We start from the raw sequence: 13,472 nt of genomic DNA, 5'->3' as shown, positions 1-13,472 counted from the left end.
TGAATGGGCGACAAACCTAAATAGAAACTGATAATTGTTCACGACTTCAGTATTACTTACTAAAACTGTTGCACTAAGGTTTTTATAATTTTATTTTGTTAGGGTTATTTGGCTCTTACTGTAGTAGTGTAGCCCACTCCCGACCAGTCATGTTGTACAGTGCCTGCGTGGCCCAACGGTCTAAGACACTGCATAACAGTGCAAGCTGTGTTGCTACAGATGCTGGTTCAATACCCGTGCTGGCCTTGACTAGGAGACCCATGAGATGACAGTAGGTTTTTGGTTTTTCTCCCTCTAAAAACAGAAATAAATCATTCTAAATGACAAACTGGCTTTATTTACAAATTAGTAACAATGTCTCACCCCATGTTCAAGAATGGTCTTTTTCCTCGCTCATTTTACGTCATTTGAAAACAAAATAATCTCTAAAATATTTAAGGTGCATTACACTAATAATGGCGCTGACTAGGGAAACGTTCCCACTGCTCTGTTCTTAGTGCCAGTCTGCACGTTCAAACTAAAACAATGTAACTAACAATGGCATCTTTATGCTTTCATTAATAAAATAATGATTAAAATACTCTTTCAAAATGCTGATGTTTATTTAGTTATGGATCCATAACGAATTACTATGGGAATAAATATCACTGAATCACAGAAATATCCTCCAATCGTCTATATGCAATTATTGGCGTAGTCACATCATATTTTTCGATATACTGTAGGCCTACCGTAGGCAACATGAGTCTCACTAGTGTTGAGTAATGTGCTGTTAAAAGTGGTGTAGGTCTTATTTATTTAAAGCATATTGAAGTTAGAAGCAAAAGGATTTGAAGCAATAGCCTACAACTATTTCAGCACCGTTTCGCGCTGCTCTGAGACAAGCATGGGGACTGGTCTTGATAAATCAATGAGATTTTTATGTTCACTGAATCTTCGTTTGGGTATTGGTTAGACTAGAATAAAAAAAATAGAGTGCAGAAATGTTATGCTTTTAGTGTAACCTTTATTTAACTAGGCAAGTCAGTTTACAAGGACAGCCTACTCCTCATTTACAAGGACAGCCTACTCCTTCCTCCCCGTCGGGGAATTGAACCCCTCTAGTACAGCCATTATTGAAGGTGTTTCTCAAAGATGCCCTCTGGTGCCCAAATGTTTCTCAAAGATGCCCTCTGGTGGTCAAACTAGCACTAACTAGCATTAATGGTACGAGTGGTTCACACTTAATTAACATGCCATAGAATTAAGAATAGAATAACATAGAATAGCATGCCATAGAACTTCAAAGGACGAACCACTGTAGCCTTGCTATTGAAACAGGCCGCCGTACCTCATTTTGTGCACACTGCCCACAAAATGAGGTAGAAACTGAAATGCACTTCCAACCTCTTGCCAAATGTATGACCATATTAGAGACACATATTTACCTCAGATTACACAGATCCACAAAGAATTTAAAAACAAACCCAATTTTGACAAACTCCCATATCTATTGGGTGAAATACCATCACAACAGCAATATTTGTGACCTGTTGCCACAAGAAACAGGCAACTAGTGAAGAACAAACACCATTGTGTGTGTGTGTGTGTGTGTGTGTGTGTGTGTGTGTGTGTGTGTGTGTGTGTGTGTGTGTGTGTGTGTGTGTGTGTGTGTGTGTGTGTGTGTGTGTGTGTGTGTGTGTGTGTGTGTGTGTGTGTGTGTGTGTGTGTACTCACTGATCCCTGAGGGTAGAGTGAAGGGCTGGGCAGAGGCCAGGCCAGGATGGGGGATAGACTGGCTGTGCTGGGGGAACAGCTGCTGGGAACCCCATACAAACACCTCACAGGAGGAAGAGGAACCTGGGGATAGGAACACACACACACAGACGGGCGGACAGACACACACACACACACAGACACAGATGAAGAAACACACACAGACGGAGACACACACACACAGCTTTATGTTAGCCCTCTATTCTTTCATTCACAGGCGGTTCTGTTAGGTATGACACACCCAGCTACTATAAATTACATCCTCTGAGCCTGCCTGTGGTTTTCCATTGGCCTACTACACAGAGCGGTTTCCCATTGGCCTACTACACAGAGCGGTTTCCCATTGGCCTACAACACTGACAGGCTCTTCCGTTTCAACAGGCTCGTCCGCTGCGACGTCCCCCGGAGGCCCATCTGCAAGCCTGCTAGCCCTGGCCAGCTAGCTGTCTGAATCGCCTAGCTACTCACTGGACCCTATGATCACTCGGCTACACATGCCTCTCCCTAATATCAATATGCCTTGTCTATTGCTATTTTGGTGAGTGATGATTGTCTTATTTCACTGTAGAGCCTCCAGCCCTGCTCAATATGCCTTAGCTAGACCTTTTGTTCCACCCCCACACACTTCATCTGGCTTAAATGGTGGCTCTAGAGACAAAACCTCTCTCATCGTCACTCAATGCCTAGGTTTACCTACACTGTACTCACATCCTACCATACCCTTGTCTGTACATTATGCCTTGAATCTATTCTTCCTCGCCCAGAAATCGTCTCCTTTTACTCTCCGTTCCGAACGCACTAGACGACCAGTTCTTATAGCCTTTAGCCGTACCCCTATCCTACTCCTCCTCTGTTCCTCTGGTGATGTAGAGGTTAACCCAGGCCCTGCAGCCCCCAGCACCACTCCCATTCCCCAGGCACTCTCATTTGTTGACTTCTGTAACCGTATAAGCCTTGGTTTCATGCATGTTAACATTAGAAGCCTCCTCCCTAAGTTTGTTTTATTCACTGCTTTAGCACACTCCACCAACCCGGATGTCCTAGCCGTGTCTGAATCCTGGCTTAGGAAGGCCACCAAAAATCCAGAAATTTCCATCCCTAACTATAACATGTTCCGACAAGATAGAACTGCCAAGGGGGGGGAGTTGCAATCTAATGCAGAGATAGCATGCAGAGTTCTGTCTTACTTTCCAGGTCTGTGCCCCAAAAATTTGAGCTTTTACTTTTAAAAATCCACCTTTCCAGAAACAAGTCTCTCCCCGTTGACGCTTGTTATAGACCCCCTTCAGCCCCCAGCTGTGCCCTGGACACCATATGTGAATTGATTGCCCCCCATCTATCTTCAGAGTTTGTACTGTTAGGTGACCTTAACACCCCGGCCGTCCTACAATCGAAGCTAGATTCCCTCAATCTCACACGATCAAGAAACCTACCAGGTACAACCGTAAATCCATAACCATGGGAACCCTCTTAGATATCATCCTGATCAACGTGCCCTCTAAATACACCTCTGCTGTCTTCAACCAGGATCTCAGCCATCCCTGCCTCATTGCCTGCGTGTGTAACGGGTTGTCGGTCAAACGACCACCCCTCATCACTGTCAAACGCTCCCTAAAACACTTCAGCGAGCAGGCATTTCTCATCGACCTCGCCCGGGTATCCTGGAAGGATATTGATCTCATCCCGTCAGTAGAGGATGCCTGGTTGCTTTTTAAAAGTGCTTTCTTCACCATTTTAAAAAGCCTGCCCCATTCAAAAAAAGTAGAACTAAGAACAGATATACAGTTGGTTTACATACACCTTAGCCAAATACATTTAAACTCAGTTTTCACAATTCCTGACATTTAATCCGAGTAAAATTACCTGTCTTAGGTCAGTTAGGATCACCACTTTATTTTAAGAATGTGAAATGTCAGAATAATATTAGAGAAAATGATTTATTTCAGCTTTTATTTCTTTCATCACATTCCAAGTGGGTCAGAAGTTTACATACACTCAATAAATATTTGGTAGCATTGCCTTTAAATTGTTTAACTTGGGTCAAACGTTTCAGGTAGCCTTCCACCAGCTTCCCACAATAAGTTGGGTGAATTTTGGCCCATTCCTCCTGACAGAGCTGGTGTAACTGAGTCAGGTTTGTAGGCCTCCTTGCTCACACACGCTTTTTCAGTTCTGCCCACAAATTTTCCATAGGATTGAGGTCAGGGTTTTGTGATGGCCACTCCAATACCTTGACTTTGTTGTCAAAGCCATTTTGCCACAACTTTGGAAGTATGCATGGGGTCATTGTCCATTTAGAAGACCCATTTGCGACCAAGCTTTAACTTCCCGACTGATGTCTTGAGATGTTGATTCAATATATCTACATAATTTTCCTCCCTCATGATGCCATCTATTTTGTGAAGTGCACTTGTCCCTCCTGCAGCAAAGCACCCCCACAACATGATGCTGCCACTCCCGTGCTTCACGGTTGGGATGGTGTTCTTCGGCTTGCAAGCATCCCCCTTTCTTCAACCAAACATAGAGATGGTCATTACGGCCAAACAGTTTTATTTTTGTTTCATCAGACCAGAGGACATTTCTCCAAAAAGTACAATATTTGTCCCCATGTGCAGTTGCAAACTGTAGTCTGTTTTTTTATGGCAGTTTTGGAGCAGTGGTTTCTTCCTTGCTGAACGGCCTTTCAGGTTATGTCGATATAGGACTCGTTTTACTGTGGATATAGATACTTGTACCGGTTTCCTCCAGTATCTTCACAAGGTCCTCAGACTTGTGGAGGTCTACAATTTTTTTCTGAGGTCTTGGGGGATTTCTTTTGATTTTCCCATGATGTCAAGCAAAGAGGCACTGAGTTTGAAGGTAGGCCTTGAAATACATCCACAGGTACTACTCCAATTGACTCAAATTATGTCAATTAGCCCATCAGAAGCTTCTAAAGCCATGACATCATTTTCATTTTTCATAAATTCTCGGGCAGACTCTTTTCTCTGTATATATCAATGATGTCGCTCTTGCTGCTGGTGATTCTTTGATCCACCTCTACGCAGATGACACCATTCTGTATACATCTGGCCCTTCTTTGGACACTGTGCTAACAAACCTCCAAACGAGCTTCAATGTCATACAACACTCCTTCCGTGGCCTCCAACTGCTTTTAAATGCTAGTAAAACTAAGTGCATGCTCTTCAACCGATTGCTGCCCACACCCTCCTGCCCAACTAGCATCACAACTCTCGACGGTTCTGACTTAGAATATGTGGACAACTACAAATACCTAGGTGTCTGGTTAGACTGTAAACTCTCCTTCCAGACTCACATTAAACCTTCTTCAGACTAGGGTCTATTTTTCTCCACTTCCTGTCTGACTGACATGCCCAAAGTAAACTGCCTGTTACTCAGGCCCAGAAGCCAGGATATGCATATAATTGGTACCATTGGATAGAAAACACTTTGAAGTTTGTAGAAATACTACACTGAGTGGTTTCCCATTGGCCTACTACACTGAGCGGTTTCCCATTGGCCTACTACACTGAGCGGTTTCCCATTGGCCTACTACACTGAGCGGTTTCCCATTGGCCTACAACACTGAGCCTTCTGGGAAACTCACATCATAGAGATGACCTACTTCACTTATGTGGAAGGCACTGCTCCAATATACATAAGGACTTTTGTCGCCTTACTCCCTCCTGTCTGTGCACACAAACCATGTTTTGTCAACAGTGGATTGGGGACACATTAGCTATGCCTGGTAAGTATCATATCTGCACCTTACCATCTCTGCACCACATAAGCCACGTCACCATCTCTGTACCACATGAGACACTTCTTTATCTCTGTACCACATGAGACACTTCTTTATCTCTGCACCACATGAGACACTTCTTTATCTCTGCACCACATAAGCCACGTCACCATCTCTGCACCACATGAGACACTTCTTTATCTCTGCACCACATAAGCCACGTCACCACCTCTGCACCACATAAGCCACGTCACCACCTCTGCACCACATAAGCCACGTCACCACCTCTGCACCACATAAGCCACGTCACCACCTCTGCACCACATAAGCCACGTCACCACCTCTGCACCACATAAGCCACTTCAGAGCACGCGGAGAAGAACTAATGAATACAAAATGGCACCGTAGCAAAATGTCAACATAGAAGATTTTAGATTGCAAAGACAAATACAGAGGACGTGGTTTGTAGAGAAGGTCACATGAGGTCACCTTCGGTGACGACCAAAAGAAGAGTGTCTGCTCCTTTGTTGAGAGACTCTACTTGTTGAGCTCTGCTGCTGACAGGCAGAGGCCTAGGGTTCTGGAAGTGCCCTCCACTCCACTGGAACAGCACACAGCCGTCGCCCGTCTTTCTCCTCACACAGACAACCAGGTAGAGGCTGGTCCCATGGGAGAAGGGAGACACGATGAGGACACCCTGAAGCTCCAGGCTCTGATGGAGAGCCAAGACACTTCCGGTCCAAACGAACACCTGGTAGAAACAAGACTAGTTAGCTACTAGCTAGTCGAGATCAACTCCAGGTGGTGTGGTCTAAATCCATTGGCCGTTTTAATTTGAATGACAATCGTAATGTGGTGGTGTGCATGTGGATATCATGTCCTGGAGCACCTGTACTGTACAGGTATGTCTCATAGGTTATGGCAAGTTCATTTTAACCCCCAAACTCACCTGGCTTGAGGCAATAAGGTAGTGTCTTTTTTCAATGGAGAAGTGTTTAACATCAAGAGCTTCAACAGCCAGTGATTGTTCCTATGGGGAAAAGGTTTGATGTTGTATAAAAGGAATACATTACTCAACATAATGCCACTGACATAGAGAGACTGTCAAAAAGAGAACTAGCCATAGGAACAGAAGACCAATGAGTGAGTGATTTATAGTAAGTAATTGATTACTATGTAGATCTTACATAATGTCTGCAGGCAGAAAACACATCATAAGGACCAGAAATTAAAAGACAACAGTCAAGTCCAGAAAGTAACAGTCTTCACCAGGGTTAGATTGAGGTCCTGTTGCACTCTGAACAGGCTGAGGTTGACAGCAGAGTCTGGGAGGGCGCCATGTGTGATCGCTACATAGGATGAGCCGTTCACAGAGAAACCCACACACATCCCAGGGTCTTGGATCGTCACCGACTGAAAACAAGAGAGAATTATAGGTATATATATTTTAGCCATTTAGCAGATGGTCTTATCCAGAGCGACATACAGGATCAATTAGGGTGAAGTGCATTGCTCAAGGGCAAGGGATTTTCACGTAGTTGGCTTTTCACCTAGCAAGTCATTTTCACCTAGTTGGCTCGGGGATTCGAACCAGCAATCTTTCGGTTACTGGCCCAACGCTCTTAACCACTAGACTACCTGCCTCCCCATAGTGCAATCAGGCATCATGATATACTGTAAATAGACTGATGCATATGTGTATGCAACACAAAACAAGGCAGCTTTCTAAAAGCTGTTCTGGGTGAGTCGTTAATGTCTTCCTTCCCTTGTTGACCACTACCCCTTCATCTTTCTGGCCTCCTATGTAGTTCAACTACTGTCCCTACAGTGCCTCCAGTAACTATTCACATCCCTTGACTTTTTCCAACATGTTTTGTGTTACAGCCTGAAATAAAAATTGATTCAATTGAGATTTTGTGTCACTGGCCTACACACAATAACCCATAATGTCAAAGTGGAATTATGTTTTTAGACATGTTTACAAATGTATTAAAAATGAAAAGCTGAAATGTCTTGAGTAAATAAGTATTCAACCCCTTTGTTATGGTAAGCTTAAATAAGTTCAGGAGTAAAAATGTGCTTAACAAGTCACATAATACGTTGCATGGACTCACTCTGGCAATAATAGTATTCAACATGATTTTTGAATGACTACCTCATCTCTGTACCACACACATACAGATAATTGTAAGGTCCCTCAGTCGAGCAGTGAATTTCAAGCACAGATTCAACCACAAAGACCAGGGAGGTTTTCCTATGCCTCACAAAGAAGGGAACTTATTGGTAAAAAAAAAGAAAAGCAGATACTGAATAACCCTTTGAGCATGGTAAAGTTATTAATTACACTTTGGATGGTGCATCAATACACTCAGTCACTACAATGATATTGGCATCCTTCCTAACTCAGTAGCTGGAGAGAAGCAAACCGCTCTGGAATTTCACCATGAGGCCAATGATGACTTTAAAAAGAGTTTAATGGCCGTGATAGGAAAAAACTGAGGATCAACAACATTGTAGTTACTCCACAATACTATCTAAATGACAAATTGAAAAGAAGGAAGCCTGTACAGAATACAAATACTCCAAAACTTGCATCATGTTTGCAATAAGGTACTACAGTAATACTGCAAAAAAAATTGCCAAACAAATTAACTTTATGTCCTCAATACAAAGCGTTATGTTTGGGGCAAATCAAACACATCAAGGTGTCGTGTCTGTGACTATCATTAATTGTGAAGACTGTTATTTTATCAAATCAATTCTCTATTGGTATTATTATTATGTGATTAAACTAATAATGCAAACTTGAATTAACTAGGAAGTCGGGGCACCACGGGAAAATGTTTAGTCTCTAGTTTCCGAATCGACTATTCAGATATTTTCAAATCTTATCAATTAGTCTTCTATTAATGAATTATTAATTATTACCTCATTAGTCTCATTCCAAATATCGTAAAATCTTTGGGTATCTGCACAAACACTAGTTTACATCACGAATCACCAATATACAAATTGACTTAATTATTTATTTACTAACTAACTAAATAAATAAATAAATAATCACAGAAATACATAACAAACAAACAGTAGATATTGGTTACTAACAATGATAGAAAAGTCCCTAGTGGGCTAAGCCAATATGACGGGCTGGTAGACAAAAGGAAAGGGGTGGGATCTGAGAAAGAGCGGGAAAGACAAAATGTATTCACTACACACAGTCTATAATTATATTAATTGAAATGCTAATCCTTTGCACATGAATGGCTGCTCATTCGAGAATAATTGCAATTTATATATTTACGCCCGCATGTCGTTGTCTCTGTTGGAATCCTCGATCGTCCTGTAGAGTTCATCAGAGTCTCTGGTTAACTTTCCCAGACGTCACAATGTCTTTTGTGGTAGAGTAGATGTGGTAGAGTAGATGCTTTGGCGGTTGTCGGTATTCTCGTTCTAGATTTACGTAATTTCTAGCTGCAGACTAGTAATTATACATCTAAGTTTTGCTCTTATTCTGTAGTGATCGATAGTCTCAGAGTTTAACCATTTCCAGCCGTGTAGCCAAAACTACAGCTGTATGGTCTCCGATGGCATATAGATTTGTAGCCTAGAGGAAAACCTGTTTCAGTCTGCCTTCCAACAGACACTGGGAGACAAATTCACCTTTCAGCAGGACAATAACCTAAAACATGAGGCCAAATCTACGCTGTAGTTGCTTCCAAGACAACATTGAATGTTCCTGAGTGGCCTAGTTACAGTTTTGACTTAAATCGGCCTGAAAATCTATGGCAAGACATGGCTGTCTAGCAATGATCAACAACCAACTTGACAGAGATTGAAGAATTTAACTAAATAAATGTGTAAGTATTGTACAATCCAGGTGTGCAAAGCTCTTAGAGACTTACCCAGAAAGACTCACAGCTGTAATCGCTGCCAAAGGTTATTCTAACATGTTTTGACTCAGGGGTGTGAATACTTATGTAAATTATATATTTCTGTATTTCATTTTCAATAAATTTGCAAATATTTCTAGAAATATGTTTTCACTTTGTCATGGAGTATTGTGTATAGACGGGGGAGAAAAGTCAAGGGATATGAATACTTTCTGAAAGCACTGTATGTAGTTCAACTATTGTACCCATGTAGTTTAGCCTAGCACAGGCCAAGGTGGAGCTTATAGCTAAGCCTATAAGTAGCCAAGATAAGCTATGCAATAAGTTCTATCAGAGGTCAATATGGAGCTTTTTGCTTAGCCTATCAGAGGTCAAGATGGAGATAATTGCTTAGCCTATCAGGGGTCAAGATGGATATTTTTGCTTTGCCTTGAGGAAAATATGCAGCATATTGCTTAGCTAATTACCATATTACTTATTGCTGCCACATCCTCTCCGATCTCCACCTGCTTAGGGTGTAGGGTCTAGGGGTCGATATGGAATTGGGCTATAGGATAGAGTTTAGATACATCACTAGATTACCTGTATAGGCACCAACACCCCCTGCCACCTGTAAAGAGTGGCGTGGGTCTGGTTGGAGCCTCCAGTTGAGGGCCTGTCTAGCCTCATGGCCAGAGGAGAGGCTCCACCAGCCAGGGAACACCAGCCTGAGGTGGGAAGATCTGGGAAGATCTGATACACTGCCATCACTGGAAGACTCCCCTCTGAAAATGTACTAGTATAATCATTGTATATCATGGTGAACATATGAATACAGACCTGGAAATGAAATGACCACTATATTTTGTACTGAGGGCATATGACATTAACTGAGTGCCGAAATGAAGTTCCTAGCCCATCTTACCCACGGCAACAGCTGTGTCCGACTGAGTATCCCACTCCACACTGACCGCTGCCTCCAGACCTTTACTGCGGGACACAGTCAAGAACACGGTCCTACCGCCCTCCTTCCCCACCACAGAGCTATCAGTCCTGCAGAGATAGATGTACATGTGTGACGTGTGTGAGCGTGTGTGTGTGTGAGCGTTAGTGTGTGTGTGCGTGCGTGCATGTTTGTACGTGTGATTGCATGTATGCGCATGTGCGTGTGAGTGTGATCCAGTGTTCGCTCACCTGTTGAGGGAGGAGGCGATGCGGAAGAGGCCCAGAGGGGCGGAGTTTTGCAGCACAGTGATGACTGTGTAGAGTGTGTCTCCAAGCCGCGCCCCTCCAGTTGGACTGGACAGGGTCACCGTGAATGTCTCGTTCACCTCAGGCTCAGCGTCCAGAACTGCCCAGATCTCCAAAGTCTACAACGTCAACACGTCAGAGAACATTAACCAACACGTCAGAGATCATCAACCAACACGTCAGAGATCATCAACCAACACGTCAGAGATCATCAACCAACACATCAGAGAACATCAACCAACATGTCAGAGAACATCAACCAACACGTCAGAGAACATCAACGAACACGTCAGAGATCATCAACCAACACGTCAGAAATCATCAACCAACACGTCAGAGATCATCAACCAACACGTCAGAAATCATCAACCAACACGTCAGAAATCATCAACCAACACGTCAGAGAACATCAACACGTCAGAGAACATCAACGTCAGAGAACATCATCACGTCAGAGATCATCAACACGTCAGAGATCATCAACACGTCAGAGATCATCAGCACGTCAGAGATCATCAACACGTCAGAGATCATCAACCAACACATCAGAGAACATCAACCAACACGTCAGAGAACATCAACGAACACGTCAGAGATCATCAACCAACACGTCAGAAATCATCAACCAACACGTCAGAGATCATCAACCAACACGTCAGAAATCATCAACCAACACGTCAGAAATCATCAACCAACACGTCAGAAATCATCAACCAACACGTCAGAGAACATCAACACGTCAGAGAACATCAACGTCAGAGAACATCATCACGTCAGAGATCATCAACACGTCAGAGATCATCAACACGTCAGAGATCATCAGCACGTCAGAGATCATCAACACGTCAGAGATCATCAGCACGTCAGAGATCATCAACACGTCAGAGATCATCAACACGTCAGAGATCATCAGCACGTCAGAGATCATCAACACGTCAGAGATCATCAGCACGTCAGAGATCATCAACACGTCAGAGATCATCAACACGTCAGAGATCATCAGCACGTCAGAGATGAGAATATAAAGGGCTTTATAGCCTCCCTGACCTCTGTGCTTCCAAGGTACTGAAACACATCAAGAGAGGATTTCTATACCTAACAGCCTTTGATATTCTCCAAATAACACTCCTCTTGCCTTTATATCAATTATCTCAATTATCCAATACATCTCTTCAATCTTTTCAATCAATTATCCAATATATATCTTCAATCTTTTCAATCAATTATCCAATATATATCTTCAATCAATTATCCAATATTTTTTTTCAATTTATTCAATCAAGTATCCAAGATATATATTCAATCAATTCATTTAATTATCCAATATATATATCTTCAATCTTTTCAATCAATTATCCAATATATATCTTCAATTTATTCAATCAATTATCCAATATATATCTTCAATCTATTCAATCCGTTCAATCAGTTCTCCTGTATCTATACCAGGGATGGGCAACTGGCGGATTTTTGTAGGTCCACGGATCAATTTCCACAAAATAAAAATGTTTTGGAATCCAGTCGGCTTCTCAACTTGCAGTTGAAAGTTAGAATAGTAGAATACACAAGGTGCAATATTTGAAATGTTTCTCTTGTTATGTCAGTCACTCAATTAGCCCATGTCAGCTAAAAAGTTGATTTTGTTAGTCACTCTCACTCAGATATAATTTTAAAAACATTTCTCTCCACAAAATGTGTATAATTGCAGAAAAGTAGCTGTAAAATTGCTAAATATTTTCTCCGCACCATGGCAAAATGTGTAGAATTGCTCTAAAACTTAAACATTGATGTTTTCCTCTCAGCTGTCAAGAGAGGGGCCGCTGAAATGTTTTGCTTTGATCCCACTGACCTTGACCTTGACTCCGTCCTCCAGCACCACAAAGCCCTGCCAGGGTATGAGGTCGTCCTGGGCCAGTGTTCCGTTGGCGTTTGTAATGGTGAACTGGACAGTGACGGTGCCGAAGGTGCCCTGGGGTGGGTCACGCACAACGTACAGGGTGGCAACGCTCTCCCCCAGCCCGGACAGGGACGTGGGCTCCCTCAGCAGGAAGGGCTGGCTGCTGTTGAAGGATATGACACCGTGGCCATCGTCGCTGGCCAAGATGTTCACCGTTGCTACAGGCGACAGGGGAGAAAGGGAGAGCAGTTTTCACCAGAGAGTATGTCATATTTCACATATTTACACCACTTCCTGTTTTATATTGTGTTGAAGGTACTTTTTGTAAAGTCTACGTCAGTGTTTCCCAACTCCAGTCCTCCAGTTCCCCCAACAGCACACATTGTTGTTGTAGCCCCAGACGAAAATACCTGATTCAACTTATTGAGGGCCTGACAAGTTGAATCAGGTATGTTTGTCCGGGGCAACAACAAAAATGTGTACTGTTGGGGGTACTGAGTTGGGAAACACTGACGTAGACTTTACAAAAAGTACCTTCAACACAATATAAAACAGGAAGTGGTGTAAAGTACTTACGTAAAAATACTTTAAAGTACGACTTAAGCATTTTTCTGTGGGTATCTGTACTTTACTATTTATATTTTTGACAACTTTTACTTTACTTCTAAAGAAAATAATGTACTTTTTACTCCATACATTTTCCCTGACACCCAAAAGTACTCGTTACATTTTTTATGCTTAGCAGAACAGGAAAACTGTCAAATTCATGCATTTATCAAGAGAACATCCCTGGTCATCCCTTTTGCCTCTGATCTGGTGGACATTTATAACGTGTCAGAGTGTTGGAGTGTGCTGCTGGCTTTCCGTAAATAAAAAAACAAGGAAATGGTGCCGTCTGGTTTGCTTTACATAAGGAATTTGAAAATATTTATACTTTTACTTTTGATACTTAAGTATA

The 13,472-nt window shown here is 42.5% G+C and overlaps 1 protein-coding gene across 5 annotated transcripts in view; it reads right to left on the bottom strand.

The window, feature by feature from the left end:
- LOC139577229 (adhesion G-protein coupled receptor V1-like) overlaps nt 1-13,472 on the bottom strand; it is a 264,000-nt gene that overhangs the window by 145,841 nt on the left and 104,687 nt on the right. For all 5 annotated transcript variants that reach the window (XR_011675237.1, XR_011675236.1, XM_071404191.1 and 2 more), the window contains 8 exons: nt 12,467-12,732; nt 10,561-10,736; nt 10,292-10,419; nt 9,970-10,151; nt 6,767-6,910; nt 6,447-6,527; nt 5,987-6,248; nt 1,717-1,839 (listed from right to left, as the gene is read on the bottom strand). Coding sequence is in view for 3 of the 5 variants with exons in the window: in XM_071404191.1 (XP_071260292.1) it covers nt 1,717-1,839; nt 5,987-6,248; nt 6,447-6,527; nt 6,767-6,910; nt 9,970-10,151; nt 10,292-10,419; nt 10,561-10,736; nt 12,467-12,732 (1,362 nt within the window). In the remaining 2 variants the exon portion in view is untranslated. The remainder of the gene's footprint in view (nt 1-1,716; nt 1,840-5,986; nt 6,249-6,446; nt 6,528-6,766; nt 6,911-9,969; nt 10,152-10,291; nt 10,420-10,560; nt 10,737-12,466; nt 12,733-13,472) is intronic.

This window comes from Salvelinus alpinus, chromosome 5 (assembly GCF_045679555.1).
Source record: "Salvelinus alpinus chromosome 5, SLU_Salpinus.1, whole genome shotgun sequence".
NCBI lineage: Eukaryota > Metazoa > Chordata > Actinopteri > Salmoniformes > Salmonidae > Salvelinus > Salvelinus alpinus.
The sequence above is the reverse complement of the archived record's forward strand: the minus strand, read 5'-3'. Positions and strand labels throughout refer to the sequence as shown.